At 61.1% G+C, this 15567-nt stretch overlaps 1 protein-coding gene across 8 annotated transcripts in view; it reads left to right on the top strand.

The window, feature by feature from the left end:
• Nucleotides 1-15187, top strand: part of DTNB (dystrobrevin beta) — a 113641-nt gene extending 98454 nt beyond the window's left edge. For 3 of the 8 annotated variants that reach the window (XM_073673663.1, XM_073673666.1, XM_073673662.1), the window contains 6 exons: nucleotides 1668-1691; nucleotides 7583-7739; nucleotides 7869-7958; nucleotides 8070-8120; nucleotides 14665-14700; nucleotides 14794-15187. In XM_073673663.1, coding sequence (XP_073529764.1) covers nucleotides 1668-1691; nucleotides 7583-7739; nucleotides 7869-7958; nucleotides 8070-8120; nucleotides 14665-14669 — 327 coding nt within the window. In that variant the 3' untranslated portion in view covers nucleotides 14670-14700; nucleotides 14794-15187. Of the gene's footprint in view, nucleotides 1-1667; nucleotides 1692-7582; nucleotides 7740-7868; nucleotides 7959-8069; nucleotides 8121-14664; nucleotides 14701-14793 lie in introns of those variants that run through there. The other 5 variants (XM_073673667.1, XM_073673664.1, XM_073673665.1 and 2 more) reach the window with 4 other exon arrangements.
• Nucleotides 15188-15567: the final 380 nt, after the last annotated feature.

The following is a 15567-nucleotide window of genomic DNA, read 5'->3' as shown; positions in this document are numbered from 1 at the left end:
CCCCTTCTCCTCCTGTCCTGTGATCTGCTCCACACTGGATCCTCTTCTCCTCCTGTCCTGTGATCTGCTCCACACTGGATCCCCTTCTCCTCCTGTCCTGTGATCTGCTCCACACTGGATCCCCTTCTCCTCCTGTCCTGTGATCTGCTCCACACTGGATCCCCTTCTCCTCCTGTCCTGTGATCTGCTCCACACCGGATCCCCTTCTCCTCCTGTCCTGTGATCTGCTCCACACCGGATCCCCTTCTCCTCCTGTCCTGTGATTTGCTCCACACTGGATCCTCTTCTCCTCCTGTCCTGTGATCTGCTCCACACTGGATCCTCTTCTCCTCCTGTCCTGTGATCTGCTCCACACTGGATCCTCTTCTCCTCCTGTTCTGTGATCTGCTCCACACTGGATCCCCTTCTCCTGTCCTGTGATCTGCTCCACACCGGATCCCCTTCTCCTGTCCTGTGATCTGCTCCACACTGGATCCCCTTCTCCTCCTGTCCTGTGATCTGCTCCACACCGGATCCCCTTCTCCTCCTGTCCTGTGATCTGCTCCACACTGGATCCTCTTCTCCTGTCCTGTGATCTGCTCCACACTGGATCCCCTTCTCCTCCTGTCCTGTGATCTGCTCCACACTGGATCCCCTTCTCCTCCTGTCCTGTGATCTGCTCCACACTGGATCCCCTTCTCCTGTTCTGTGGTCTGCTCCACACCGGATCCCCTTCTCCTCCTGTTCTGTGATCTGCTCCACACTGGATCCTCTTCTCCTCCTGTCCTGTGATCTGCTCCACACTGGATCCCCTTCTCCTCCTGTCCTGTGATCTGCTCCACACTGGATCCCCTTCTCCTCCTGTCCTGTGATCTGCTCCACACTGGATCCCCTTCTCCTCCTGTCCTGTGATCTGCTCCACACCGGATCCCCTTCTCCTCCTGTCCTGTGATCTGCTCCACACTGGATCCTCTTCTCCTCTTGTCCTGTGATCTGCTCCACACTGGATCCCCTTCTCCTCCTGTCCTGTGATCTGCTCCACACTGGATCCCCTTCTCCTCCTGTCCTGTTATCTGCTCCACACCGGATCCCCTTCTCCTGTCCTGTGATCTGCTCCACACCGGATCCCCTTCTCCTCCTGTCCTGTGATCTGCTCCACACCGGATCCTCTTCTCCTCCTGTCCTGTGATCTGCTCCACACTGGATCCCCTTCTCCTCCTGTCCTGTGATCTGCTCCACACCGGATCCCCTTCTCCTCCTGTCCTGTGATCTGCTCCACACTGGATCCTCTTCTCCTCCTGTCCTGTGATCTGCTCCACACTGGATCCCCTTCTCCTCCTGTCCTGTGATCTGCTCCACACTGGATCCCCTTCTCCTCCTGTCCTGTGATCTGCTCCACACTGGATCCCCTTCTCCTCCTGTCCTGTGATCTGCTCCACACTGGATCCCCTTCTCCTCCTGTTCTGTGATCTGCTCCACACTGGATCCTCTTCTCCTCCTGTCCTGTGATCTGCTCCACACTGGATCCCCTTCTCCTCCTGTCCTGTGATCTGCTCCACACTGGATCCCCTTCTCCTCCTGTCCTGTGATCTGCTCCACACCGGATCCCCTTCTCCTCCTGTTCTGTGGTTTCGCCCGTGTTCTTGTCCCTGTGACGCTGATTGTGTTTCTTGTCTTTGTTGCTGCAGGAGGAGGAGCAGAAGCAGCAGGCGGTAAGTGACCGCACGGGCAGTGCTGCGCCATCTGCAGTGCTGCGCCATCTGTGCTCCGCATGTCTCCGCACTCACTGCATGCGCCGCAGCCAACGTGGCCGCAGCACGTTTTATATCCTCCTCCGGTCACATCCAAAGCTTCCTCCGCTGTGGTGCATTGTGGAAGTTGTAGCTGGAAGCGGGCAGCACCTCCCAGTATACGCATCCCAGAGTGCAGTACATTACAGGGTTACAGCATTACAGACATGTGAATGCAGCTCTGGATGTGACTAGAGAATTTCTCCTAATCTCCTTTAACATCGCATTACTATCACATTGGCACTGCCTGGCACTGCTAATGAGGGGCACAGACTCCGGGAGGCTGCTCTTACCTTACCTGGGGGGCTGCTCTTACCTAACCCGGGGGGCTGCTCTTACCTTACCTGGGGAAGGGGCTGTTCTTACCTAACCCGGGGGGCTGCTCTTACCTTACCTGGGGAAGGGGCTGTTCTTACCTAACCCGGGGGGCTGCTCTTACCTAACCCGGGGGCTGCTCTTACCTTACCTGGGGGGGCTGCTCTTACCTAACCCGGGGGGCTGCTCTTACCTTACTTGGGGAAGGGGCTGTTCTTACCTAACCCGGGGGGCTGCTCTTACCTAACCCGGGGGCTGCTCTTACCTTACCTGGGGAAGGGGCTGTTCTTACCTAACTCGGGGGGCTGCTCTTACCTTACCTGGGGAAGGGGCTGTTCTTACCTTACCCAGAGGGCTGCTCTTACCTTACCTGGGGAAGGGGCTGTTCTTACCTAACTCGGGGGGCTGCTCTTACCTTACATGGGGAAGGGCCTGTTCTTACCTAACCCGGGGGGCTGCTCTTACCTAACCCGGGGGGCTGCTCTTACCTTACCTGGGGAAGGGGCTGTTCTTACGTAACCTGGGGGGGCTGCTCTTACCTTACCTGGGGAAGGGGCTGTTCTTACCTAACCCGGGGTGCTGCTCTTACCTTACCTGGGGGGGGGCTGCTCTTACCTAACCCGGGGGGCTGCTCTTACCTTACCTGGGGAAGGGGCTGTTCTTACCTTACCTGGGGGAGGCTGCTCTTACCTTACATGGGGGGGGCTGCTCTTACCTTACCTGGGGGGAAGGAGCTGTTCTTGCCTAACCCGGGGGGCTGCTCTTACCTTACCTGGGGGGAAGGAGCTGTTCTTGCCTAACCCGAGGGGCTGCTCTTAACTTACCTGGGGAAGGGGCTGCTCTTACCTAACCCGGAGGGGGGGGGCTGCTCTTACCTTACCTGGGGAAGGGGCTGTTCTTACCTTACCCAGAGGGCTGCTCTTACCTTACCTGGGGAAGGGGCTGTTCTTACCTAACTTGGGGGGCTGCTCTTACCTTACCTGGGGAAGGGACTGTTCTTACCTAACCCGGGGGGCTGCTCTTACCTTACCTGGGGAAGGGGCTGTTCTTACCGAACCTGGGGGGGCTGCTCTTACCTTACCTGGGGAAGGGACTGTTCTTACCTAACCCGGGGGGCTGCTCTTACCTAACCCGGGGGGCTGCTCTTACCTTACCTGGGGAAGGGGCTGTTCTTACCTAACCTGGGGGGGCTGCTCTTACCTTACCTGGGGAAGGGGCTGTTCTTACCTAACCCGGGGGGCTGCTCTTACCTTACCTGGGGGGGGGCTGCTCTTACCTAACCTGGGGGGCTGCTCTTACCTTACCTGGGGAAGGGGCTGTTCTTACCTTACCTGGGGGGGGCTGCTCTTACCTTACATGGGGGGGTGCTGTTCTTACCTAACCCGGGGGGGCTGCTCTTACCTTACCTGGGGGGAAGGAGCTGTTCTTGCCTAACCCAGGGGGCTGCTCTTACCTTACCTGGGGGGAAGGAGCTGTTCTTGCCTAACCCGGGGGGCTGCTCTTACCTTACCTGGGGAAGGGGCTGCTCTTACCTAACCCGGGGGGGGGGGGCTGCTCTTACCTTACCTGGGGAAGGGGCTGTTCTTACCTAACCCGGGGGGGGGGGCTGCTCTTACCTAACCGGGGGGGGGCTGCTCTTACCAAACTCGGGGGGGGGGGGGGGGGGCTGGTCTTACCTAACTCCGGGGGGGGGGGGCGGGCTGCTCTTGCCTAACCCGGGGGGCTGCTGTTACCTTACCTGGGAGGGGGGCTGCTGTTACCTTACCTGAGGGGGGGCTGCTCTTACCTGGGGGGGGCTGTTCTTACCTAACCCGGGGTGGGGGGGGCTGCTCTTACCTAACCCGGGGGACTGCTCTTACCTTACCTGGGGGGCTGCTCTTACCTTACCTGGGGAGGGCTGCTCTTACTTTACCTGGGGAGGGCTGCTTTTACCTTACCTGGGGGGCTACTCTTCCCTTACCTGGGGAGGGCTGCTTTTACCTTACCTGGGGGGGCTGCTCTTCCCTTACCTGGGGGGGCTGCTCTTCCCTTACCTCGGGGGGCTGCTCTTACCTTACTCGGGGGGCTGCTCTTACCTTACCTGGGGGGGCGGGCTGCTTTTACCTTACATGGGGGGCTGCTCTTACTTTATTATATCAATTGTCTAAGGCCGCGTATTGTGTGATGAATGCAGTATATGTCGGGGTTAATATACAGATGAGCCTTCAAGCAATATCCTATCCCAGTCCTGCTCTACGAATATAGTGATGACAAAGGAACGTAACCCTCCATGCTTTACACTGCTGGCTCCACTCACATGATTGCAGAGCAGAGAAGATTGCACAGATGTTAGGGCCCTGTCAGGTTATATTCCTCATTATAAGAAACACATCTGGAATTGCTAAATGTTACCAGAGAAAACAAAGCTCCGGGAGCGTGAGTGCACCACGTGGCCCCGCGCACACCCTGCTGGACGGGCCCCGCGCACACCCGGCTGGATGGGCCACGTGGCCCCGCGCACACCCTGCTGGACGGGCTCCGCGCACACCCGGCTGGATGGGCCACGTGGCCCCGCGCACACCCGGCTGGACGGGCCCCGCGCACACCCGGCTGGATGGGCCACGTGGCCCCGGTCACACCCGGCTGGACGGGCCCCGCGCACACCCGGCTGGACGGGCCACGTGACCCCGCGCACACCCGACACGATGGGGCAGCAGCAACTGTGGAGGTGATGGTGGATGTGCGGTCAATTATCCAGGGATCTGCAGAAAGTATAATACCATAACACATCAGTCATCTGATAAGACATGCAGGTCTCCACGGTGCCACTAGGTGGCGCTCCTCACATGTGAACTCGCCCTGCAGAGCGACACAATAACGAGAGGAAATGTCCATTGTGGAGGCGGCTGTAATAAAGAGTCACAGCTGTACGTAATATTATATAATGCCAGACATAGGAGGACTCCCCGGTCATCCTTATACCAGAGAGAGGAGGACTCCCCGGTCATCCTTATACCAGAGAGAGGAGGACTCCCCGGTCATCCTTATACCAGAGAGAGGAGGACTCCCCGGTCATCCTTATACCAGAGAGAGGAGGACTCCCCAGTCATCCTTATACCAGAGAGAGGAGGACTCCCCGGTCATCCTTATACCAGAGAGAGGAGGACTCCCCGGTCATCCTTATACCAGAGAGAGGAGGACTCCCCGGTCATCCTTATACCAGAGAGAGGAGGACTCCCCGGTCATCCTTATACCAGAGAGAGGAGGACTCCCCGGTCATCCTTATACCAGAGAGAGGAGGACTCCCCGGTCATCCTTATACCAGAGAGAGGAGGACTCCCCGGTCATCCTTATACCAGAGAGAGGAGGACTCCCCGGTCATCCTTATACCAGAGAGAGGAGGACTCCCCGGTCATCCTTATACCAGAGAGAGGAGGACTCCCCGGTCATCCTTATACCAGAGAGAGGAGGACTCCCCGGTCATCCTTATACCAGAGAGAGGAGGACTCCCCGGTCATCCTTATACCAGAGAGAGGAGGACTCCCCGGTCATCCTTATACCAGAGAGAGGAGGACTCCCCGGTCATCCTTATACCAGAGAGAGGAGGACTCCCCGGTCATCCTTATACCAGAGAGAGGAGGACTCCCCGGTCATCCTTATACCAGAGAGAGGAGGACTCCCCGGTCATCCTTATACCAGAGAGAGGAGGACTCCCCGGTCATCCTTATACCAGAGAGAGGAGGACTCCCCGGTCATCCTTATACCAGAGAGAGGAGGACTCCCCGGTCATCCTTATACCAGAGAGAGGAGGACTCCCCGGTCATCCTTATACCAGAGAGAGGAGGACTCCCCGGTCATCCTTATACCAGAGAGAGGAGGACTCCCCGGTCATCCTTATACCAGAGAGAGGAGGACTCCCCGGTCATCCTTATACCAGAGAGAGGAGGACTCCCCGGTCATCCTTATACCAGAGAGAGGAGGACTCCCCGGTCATCCTTATACCAGAGAGAGGAGGACTCCCCGGTCATCCTTATACCAGAGAGAGGACGACTCCCCGGTCTTCCTTCAACCCTCCTTACACCGCACAGTGGAGGACTCCCCGGCCATCCTTCTACCCTCATTACTCCGCACAGTGGAGGACTCCCCGGCCATCCTTCCACCCTCCTTACACCGCACAGTGAAGGACTCCCCGGCCATCCTTCCACCCTCCTTACACCGCACAGTGGAGGACTCCCCGGCCATCCTTCCACCCTCCTTACACCGCACAGTGGAGGACTCCCCGGCCATCCTTCCACCCTCCTTACACCGCACAGTGAAGGACTCCCCGGCCATCCTTCCACCCTCCTTACACCGCACAGTGAAGGACTCCCCGGCCATCCTTCCACCCTCCTTACACCGCACAGTGAAGGACTCCCCGGCCATCCTTCCACCCTCCTTACACCGCACAGTGAAGGACTCCCCGGCCATCCTTCCACCCTCCTTACACCGGACAGTGGAGGACTCCCCGGCCATCCTTCCACCCTCCTTACACCGCACAGTGGAGGACTCCCCGGCCATCCTTCCACCCTCCTTACACCGCACAGTGAAGGACTCCCCGGCCATCCTTCTACCCTCCTTACACCGCACAGTGAAGGACTCCCCGGCCATCCTTCCACCCTCCTTACACCGCACAGTGAAGGACTCCCCGGCCATCCTTCCACCCTCCTTACACCGCACAGTGGAGGACTCCCCGGCCATCCTTCCACCCTCCTTACACCGCACAGTGAAGGACTCCCCGGCCATCCTTCTACCCTCCTTACACCGCACAGTGGAGGACTCGCCGGCCATCCTTCCACCCTCCTTACACCGCACAGTGAAGGACTCCCCGGCCATCCTTCCACCCTCCTTACACCGCACAGTGGAGGACTCGCCGGCCATCCTTCTCCCCTCCTTACACCGCACAGTGAAGGACTCCCCGGTCATCCTTCCACCCTCCTTACACCGCACAGTGAAGGACTCTCCGGCCATCCTTCTACCCTCCTTACACCGTATAGTGGAGGACTCCCCGGCCATCCTTCCACCCTCCTTACACCGCACAGTGGAGGACTCCCCGGCCATCCTTCCACCCTCCTTCTACTCCATTCTCATCCTCGTGTCTCGCTCCTGGTTCTCCGCCTGTTTCTCCGCAGTTTGCTGGGCAGCTTTCCAGCCTTTTCCTGGCCGTCTGTGTGTTTTCGTTGTTATCGGCTTGTGCTGTCATTATTACAGATCTGTTTACCGTTCCCGCCGTCTGTCTGTATGGCGCAGGTCATGTGATGACGTTCCTGTTCTCTGTGGGCTCGCGGAGAGTGGTCCACATCACATGGCTGCCATACTCCTAGTCCTGACTGGTGACTTGTGATCCCCCGGGCATGTCAGTCCTCACATAGTCCCGGAGGTCTCGCGGACTCCTCCTCTAGTGTTTGTTCCTGACCCCTGTAGCTCTTCCCCTGCACACAACGTTGTAGTGTCCATATGTCCCAGCTTCTTCTGTGTTGTAGGCACAGGCGGCCGGCTCTCCTCGTTCTTCTCCAAGTCATGGTGCCAACCGCTCCATGCCTATGCCAGTGCGCTCCACGTCAGCCGGCTCCACCCCGACTCACGGACCTCAGGACTCCATAGCCGGGCTGGGAGATGTACAGGACACGTTTACACACGGTGAGTGGCCGTATATAATGGGGAGTGGAGGGAGTGGTCTCCACCTCATGAGGAGGGGGCTATATGCAGCCGGCCGCTCGTGGCCACCACCATTGATCTGACGGCTGACTTGTGATGTCCACTTCTCAGGTACCAGAAGAAATCTGCGCAGCGATCTGCTGGTGGCGGCTGACTCCATCACAAACACAATGTCTTCCCTGGTGAAGGAGCTACACTCAGGTGAGTGGACGTCTCCCCGGAGTGACCGGCCCGTGCTCCACGTCCATAGTTTACCCGCATGTTCTCGAGTGCCCGTGACGCTGTACACATCAGTGCCTCCCTCCCTTATAGCTGAAGATGGAGCTGACGAAGAGGAGAAGATGGAGAATGGGAAGGACAGAGGTAACGGGGGTCTGTGTGACGGGCCCATAACATGACAGCCCACCCCACCGCCTCTCCTGCATGTGGAGCTCTCCCTCCTATGCCTGGCATGTGCCGCAGCCTCCTCTCATGTCCTGTGCGTGCGGCAGCCTCCTCTCCTGTGTGTGCGGCAGCCTCCTCTCCTGTCCTGTGCGTGCGGCAGCCTCCTCTCCTGTCCTGTGTGTGCAGCAGCCTCCTCTCCTGTCCTGTGTGTGCGGCAGCCTCCTCTCATGTCCTGTGCGTGCGGCAGCCTCCTCTCCTGTCCTGTGTGTGCGGCAGCCTCCTCTCCTGTCCTGTGCGTGCGGCAGCCTCCTCTCCTGTCCTGTGTGTGCGGCAGCCTCCTCTCATGTCCTGTGCGTGCGGCAGCCTCCTCTCATGTCCTGTGCGTGCGGCAGCCTCCTCTCCTGTCCTGTGTGTGCGGCAGCCTCCTCTCCTCTCCTGTGCGTGCGGCAGCCTCCTCTCCTGTCCTGTGTGTGCGGTAGCCTCCTCTCATGTCCTGTGCATGCCGCAGCCTCCTCTCATGTCCTGTGCGTGCGGCAGCCTCCTCTCATGTCCTGTGCGTGCGGCAGCCTCCTCTCATGTCCTGTGCGTGCGGCAGCCTCCTCTCCTGTCCTGTGTGTGCGGCAGCCTCCTCCCCTCTCCTGTGCGTGCGGCAGCCTCCTCTCCTGTCCTGTGTGTGCGGCAGCCTCCTCTCCTCTCCTGTGCGTGCGGCAGCCTCCTCTCCTGTGTGTGCGGCAGCCTCCTCTCCTGTCCTGTGTGTGCGGCAGCCTCCTCTCATGTCCTGTGCGTGCGGCAGCCTCCTCTCCTGTCCTGTGTGTGCGGCAGCCTCCTCTCCTGTCCTGTGCGTGCGGCAGCCTCCTCTCCTGTCCTGTGTGTGCGGCAGCCTCCTCTCATGTCCTGTGCGTGCGGCAGCCTCCTCTCATGTCCTGTGCGTGCGGCAGCCTCCTCTCCTGTCCTGTGTGTGCTGCAGCCTCCTCTCCTCTCCTGTGCGTGCGGCAGCCTCCTCTCCTGTCCTGTGTGTGCGGTAGCCTCCTCTCATGTCCTGTGCATGCCGCAGCCTCCTCTCATGCCTGTGCGTGCGGCAGCCTCCTCTCATGTCCTGTGCGTGCGGCAGCCTCCTCTCATGTCCTGTGCGTGCGGCAGCCTCCTCTCCTGTCCTGTGTGTGCGGCAGCCTCCTCCCCTCTCCTGTGCGTGCGGCAGCCTCCTCTCCTGTCCTGTGTGTGCGGCAGCCTCCTCTCCTCTCCTGTGCGTGCGGCAGCCTCCTCTCCTGTGTGTGCGGCAGCCTCCTCTCCTGTCCTGTGTGTGCGGCAGCCTCCTCTCATGTCCTGTGCGTGCGGCAGCCTCCTCTCCTGTCCTGTGTGTGCGGCAGCCTCCTCTCCTGTCCTGTGCGTGCGGCAGCCTCCTCTCCTGTCCTGTGTGTGCGGCAGCCTCCTCTCCTCTCCTGTGCGTGCGGCAGCCTCCTCTCCTGTCCTGTGCGTGCGGCAGCCTCCTCTCATGTCTTGTGTGTGCGGTAGCCTCCTCTCATGTCCTGTGCGTGCGGCAGCCTCCTCTCCTGTCCTGTGCGTGCGGCAGCCTCCTCTCCTGTCCTGTGCGTGCGGCAGCCTCCTCTCCTGTCCTGTGTGTGCGGCAGCCTCCTCTCCTCTCCTGTGCGTGCGGCAGCCTCCTCTCCTGTCTGTAACATACCTGGTGGCGTCCTTGCATAGTGGTCCATCTCCCACTGTGCAAGAGTGCGCACTTGATCTCCAGTCCAGTCTGCTAGCCTGGCTTCCCTCCATGCTGTCTGCTTGCCTCTGTTTCTGCTGCTTAAGGGTGGCGCCCGATCACTTCCTGCTTCTTTTAGCTGCTGCGGGCACACCCCTTGTGCGTCCTCAGTATATTGCTGTCTGTCACCTGGTATTTAACCCAGCTCCTCCCTGGAATCCAGGCCTGAGCATTGTGTTCTGTCAGTTGGTGTCCGGTCACTGATGTGCCAGGTCCTGTCTATGTTTCCTGCTTTGCGGTATCAGTTCCCGTGTCTGAACTGTGTCCTGTCTGAACTATCTTCTAGCCTGTTGTCTTCTGCCTATCCTGGAGGCTGTATTTCCAGGCCAGTGTGAACACGCTCTTAGCCTGTTCTTTCCGCCTTCTAGGGGCCGCATACCTAGACCCATTCCTGTATCTTGCCTGTTCCTGTCTGAACTCGCTCCTAGCCTGTTCGTTCCGCCTTCTAGGGGCCGCATACCTAGACCCGCTCCTGTATCTTGCTGCTGTGTCTGTTCTTGTCTGAATACTCTCCTAGCCTGTTACCTGTTTTTCTCTATGTCCGTACCTTCCCTTTTCCTGCAGAATCTGATCCCTTACCCAACTCCTACTCGTTGTCTCTGTCCTCCCGTTTGTGAGTTTAGAGTCCACTCGCTACTTCATTGCAAGTATCCTGTGTGTACCTGGTTCTGCCTTTCCCTTCCAGTTTGTTCCGTGTGAACAGAGCCCCGTCCCCTCTGCTCTGCCTTGCTTACCGCTCCGGCGGTTCTTGCCCGCTCAGCCCTGTCCACCGCGTCTGCGGTTTCGCTTTGCTCGGCCCTGTCCACCGCGTCTGCGGTTTCGCTTTGCTCAGCCCTGTCCACCGCGTCTGCGGTTTCGCTTTGCTCAGCCCTGTCCACCGCATCTGCGGTTTCGCTTTGCTCAGCCCTGTCCACCGCGTCTGCGGTTTCGCTTTGCTCAGCCCTGTCCACCGCATCTGCGGTTTCGCTTTGCTCAGCCCTGTCCACCGCGTCTGCGGTTTCGCTTTGCTCAGCCCTGTCCACCGCATCTGCGGTTTCGCTTTGCTCAGCCCTGTCCACCGCATCTGCGGTTTCGCTTTGCTCGGCCCTGTCCACCGCGTCTGCGGTTTCGCTTTGTCCACCGCATCTGCGGTTTCGCTTTACTCTGTTTGTTTACCGCATCTGCGGCTCTGAATTTGTCTCCCAGTCTGTACTGGACCCTACCCAGCCTGCGCTCTAGTCTGCCTGTTCCTGTATTCCCCGGTGTGGGTCAACAGCCGTGTCCGAAGTCTGACCTGGAGTAGACCCAGGTCCCTCTGCTCGGTTCCTCCCTGGTGCACTGGCGTCGTATGCCGTCGTGCGACCTTGGTCGGATCGGGCAGATACTTAGTTACGCCCCTCCAGGCACTCTCCGGTTCATGGCACAGTGGAATCACTACATAAACACGCACACGCCAGTCAGTCCGGGCGTGTGATTTACACTGTCCTGTGCGTGCGGCAGCCTCCTCTCCTGTCCTGTGCGTTCGGCAGCCTCCTCTCATATCCTGTGTGTGCGGCAGCCTCCTCTCATATCCTGTGTGTGCGGCAGCCTCCTCTCATGTCCTGTGTGTGCGGCAGCCTCCTCTCATATCCTGTGTGTGCGGCAGCCTCCTCTCATATCCTGTGTGTGCGGCAGCCTCCTCTCATATCCTGTGTGTGCGGCAGCCTCCTCTCATATCCTGTGTGTGCGGCAGCCTCCTCTCATATCCTGTGTGTGCGGCAGCCTCCTCTCATATCCTGTGTGTGCGGCAGCCTCCTCTCATATCCTGTGTGTGCGGCAGCCTCCTCTCATATCCTGTGTGTGCGGCAGCCTCCTCTCATGTCCTGTGTGTGCGGCAGCCTCCTCTCATGTCCTGTGTGTGCGGCAGCCTCCTCTCATGTCCTGTGCGTGCGGCAGCCTCCTGTCCTGTGCGTGCGGCAGCCTCCTCTCGTGTCCTGTGTGTGCGGCAGCCTCCTCTCGTGTCCTGTGTGTGCGGCAGCCTCCTCTCCTGTCCTGTGTGTGCGGCAGCCTCCTCTCCTGTCCTGTGTGTACGGCAGCCTCCTCTCATATCCTGTGTGTGCGGCAGCCTCCTCTCATATCCTGTGTGTGCGGCAGCCTCCTCTCCTGTCCTGTGCGTGCGGCAGCCTCCTCTCATATCCTGTGTGTGCGGCAGCCTCCTCTCATATCCTGTGTGTGCGGCAGCCTCCTCTCATGTCCTGTGTGTGCGGCAGCCTCCTCTCATGTCCTGTGTGTGCGGCAGCCTCCTCTCATGTCCTGTGTGTGCGGCAGCCTCCTCTCATGTCCTGTGTGTGCGGCAGCCTCCTCTCATGTCCTGTGTGTGCGGCAGCCTCCTCTCATGTCCTGTGTGTGCGGCAGCCTCCTCTCATGTCCTGTGTGTGCGGCAGCCTCCTCTCATGTCCTGTGCGTGCGGCAGCCTCCTCTCATGTCCTGTGCGTGCGCCAGCCTCCTCTCATGCCCTGTGCGTGCGGCAGCCTCCTCTCATATCCTGTGCGTGCGGCAGCCTCCTCTCATGTCCTGTGCGTGCGGCAGCCTCCTCTCATGTCCTGTGCGTGCGGCAGCCTCCTCTCCTGTCCTGTGCGTGCGGCAGCCTCCTCTCATGTCCTGTGCGTGCGGCAGCCTCCTCTCATGTCCTGTGCGTGCGGCAGCCTCCTCTCATGTCCTGTGCGTGCGGCAGCCTCCTCTCATGTCCTGTGTGTACGGCAGCCTCCTCTCTTGTCCTGTGTGTGCGGCAGCCTCCTCTCTTGTCCTGTGTGTGCGGCAGCCTCCTCTCTTGTCCTGTGTGTGCGGCAGCCTCCTCTCCTGTCCTGTGCGTGCGGCAGCCTCCTCTCCTGTCCTGTGCGTGCGGCAGCCTCCTCTCCTGTCCTGTGCGTGCGGCAGCCTCCTCTCCTGTCCTGTGCGTGCGGCAGCCTCCTCTCCTGTCCTGTGCGTGCGGCAGCCTCCTCTCCTGTCCTGTGCGTGCGGCAGCCTCCTCTCCTGTCCTGAGCGTGCGGCAGCGTCCTCTCATGTCCTGTGTGTGCGGCAGCCTCCTCTCATGTCCTGTGTGTGCGGCAGCCTCCTCTCCTGTCCTGTGCGTGCGGCAGCCTCCTATCCTGTTTGTCTGCCTCAGCGGCCCCCCTCTCCCGTCTGTCGACCTCAGCGGCCCCCCTCTCCCGTCTGTCGGCCTCAGCGGCCCCCCTCTCCCGTCTGTCGGCCTCAGCGGCCCCCCTCTCCCGTCTGTCGGCCTCAGCGGCCCCCCTCTCCCGTCTGTCGGCCTCAGCGGCCCCCCTCTCCCGTCTGTCGACCTCAGCGGCCCCCCTCTCCCATCTGTCGGCCTCAGCGGCCCCCCTCTCCCGTCTGTCGGCCTCAGCGGCCCCCCTCTCCCGTCTGTCGGCCTCAGCGGCCCCCCTCTCCCGTCTGTCGGCCTCAGCGGCCCCCCTCTCCCGTCTGTCGGCCTCAGCGGCCCCCCTCTCCCGTCTGTCGGCCTCAGCGGCCCCCCCTTTCCCATCTGTCGGCCTCAGCGGCCCCCCTCTCCCGTCTGTCGGCCTCAGCGAACCCCTCTCCTGTCTGTTGGCCTCAGCGGCCCCCCTCTCCCGTCTGTCGGCCTCTGCAGCCCCTCTCCCGCCTGTCGGCCTCAGCGGCTCCCCTCTCCCGCCTGTCGGCCTCAGCGGCCCCCCCTTTCCCGCCTGTCGGCCTCAGCGGCTCCCCTCTCCCGTCTGTCGACCTCCGGCCCCCCTCTCCCGTCTGTCGACCTCTGCGGCCCCTCTCCCGCCTGTCGGCCTCAGCGGCTCCCCTCTCCCGCCTGTCGGCCTCAGCGGCCCCCCTCTTCCGCCTGTCGGCCTCAGCGGCCCCCTCTCCCGTCTGTCGGCCTCAGCGGCCCCCCCTTTCCCTTCTGTCGGCCACAGCGGCCCCCCCTTTCCCGTCTGTCGGCCACAGCGGCCCCCCTCTCCCGTCTGTCGGCCTCTGCGGCCCCTCTCCCGTCTGTCGGCCTCTGCGGCCCCTCTCCCCCCTGTCGGCCTCAGCGGCCCCCCCTTTCCCGTCTGTCGGCCTCAGCGGCCCCCCTCTCCCGTCTGTCGGCCTCTGCGGCCCCTCTCCCGTCTGTCGGCCTCAGCTGCCCCCCTCTCCCGTCTGTCGGCCTCAGCGGCTCCCGCCTGTCGGCCTCAGCGGCCCCCCTCTCCCGCCTGTCGGCCTCAGCGGCCCCCCTCTCCCGCCTGTCGGCCTCAGCGGCCCCTCTCCCGCCTGTCGGCCTCAGCGGCCCCTCTCCCGCCTGTCGGCCTCAGCGGCCCCCCTCTCCCGCCTGTCGGCCTCAGCGGCCCCTCTCCCGCCTGTCGGCCTCAGCGGCCCCCCTCTCCCGTCTGTCGGCCTCAGCGGCCCCCCTCTCCCGCCTGTCGGCCTCAGCGGCCCCTCTCCCGCCTGTCGGCCTCAGCGGCCCCCCTCTCCCGTCTGTCGGCCTCAGCGGCCCCCCCTCTCCCGTCTGTTGGCCTCAGCGGCCCCTCTCCCGCCTGTCGGCCTCAGTGGCCCCCCTCTCCCGTCTATCGGCCTCAGCGGCCCCCCTCTCCCGTCTGTCGGCCTCAGCGGCCCCCCTCTCCCGTCTGTCGGCCTCAGCGGCCCCTCTCCCGCCTGTCGGCCTCAGTGGCCCCCCTCTCCCGCCTGTCGGCCTCAGCGGCCCCCCTCTCCCGCCTGTCGGCCTCAGCGGCCCCCTGTCATGTGATGCAGATCTCTCACCGCTTCTGTGTGTCGTCTCTCCTCATTCTGTGTTTTGGGTTCCAGGCTAAGCGTCCATCACAGAAGATCGCGGTGGTTGAAGTAAGTGTCGCCAGGCTCCTCCCCCACAGCGAGGCTCCTCCCCTGCAGCGAGGCTCCTCCCCCGCAGTAACTGCAGCTCTCTCCCTGTTCCAGGCACAGAGCGCCCCCTATATCCATGTACTTTATGAAAACACAGAAGCCGCATTTCCACAGCCAGCGGAGACGTGACTGCGGGAAGCCCGGACACTGCATGCTCGGCTGTACATACTACATGCGTGCAGCGGGCCGTGCACCATCACGTCAGGCGCGGGCAGCAGAGCGTGTGCGTGTGTCTGCTGGTCGTGGGTGAAGAGGCTGAGACACTGTGACTGCGCGGCTGCAGCGCCCTCCAGACACAGACCGACTCCCGGCCCTAGCGGGTCCCACATGTGGAGCGAGCACGTGCAGAGGATCCTGTCCTGCGGCGTCATGTGCTGCGCGCTCCGCACAGAGGCGCCGGCACAGCTCATGTCCCAATGTTTACAGATAATAAATGTCTCTGTCCGTCTGTGGGCTCATAACTCCCATCATCCCTCCGGGCACACAGCCTTCTATCTATAATGTCACCAATTGGTACCAGTCACATGACGTGTGCTATGATGTCACCGCACAGTAGCGGTCACATTATGTCTTTTCTGCTGACATCAGAAGGTCACATAAAATCTTAATGTGTCTGGTATATAATGGCATCAGTCATGTGACTTATTCAGTGATGTCATCGGTCAGGAGCATGATGGATAATGTCATCATTTAGAATGAGTCTTAGAGGACAAGTGATGATGTCGTGTCACCTGTCTGATGATGACACTGCTAGTGATGATGTCTTTTTTGGGCAGGTTGTCGGTCATGTAGGACTATGTTCACCCCGACGCACGTGGGAGATATTCA

The sequence above is a fragment of the Phyllobates terribilis genome, unplaced genomic scaffold (assembly GCF_046119375.1).
Source record: "Phyllobates terribilis strain yellow unplaced genomic scaffold, ASM4611937v1 Scaffold_3__8_contigs__length_932513732, whole genome shotgun sequence".
NCBI lineage: Eukaryota > Metazoa > Chordata > Amphibia > Anura > Dendrobatidae > Phyllobates > Phyllobates terribilis.
Note: the sequence above shows the minus strand (reverse complement) of the source record. Positions and strands in the feature narration are given on the sequence as shown.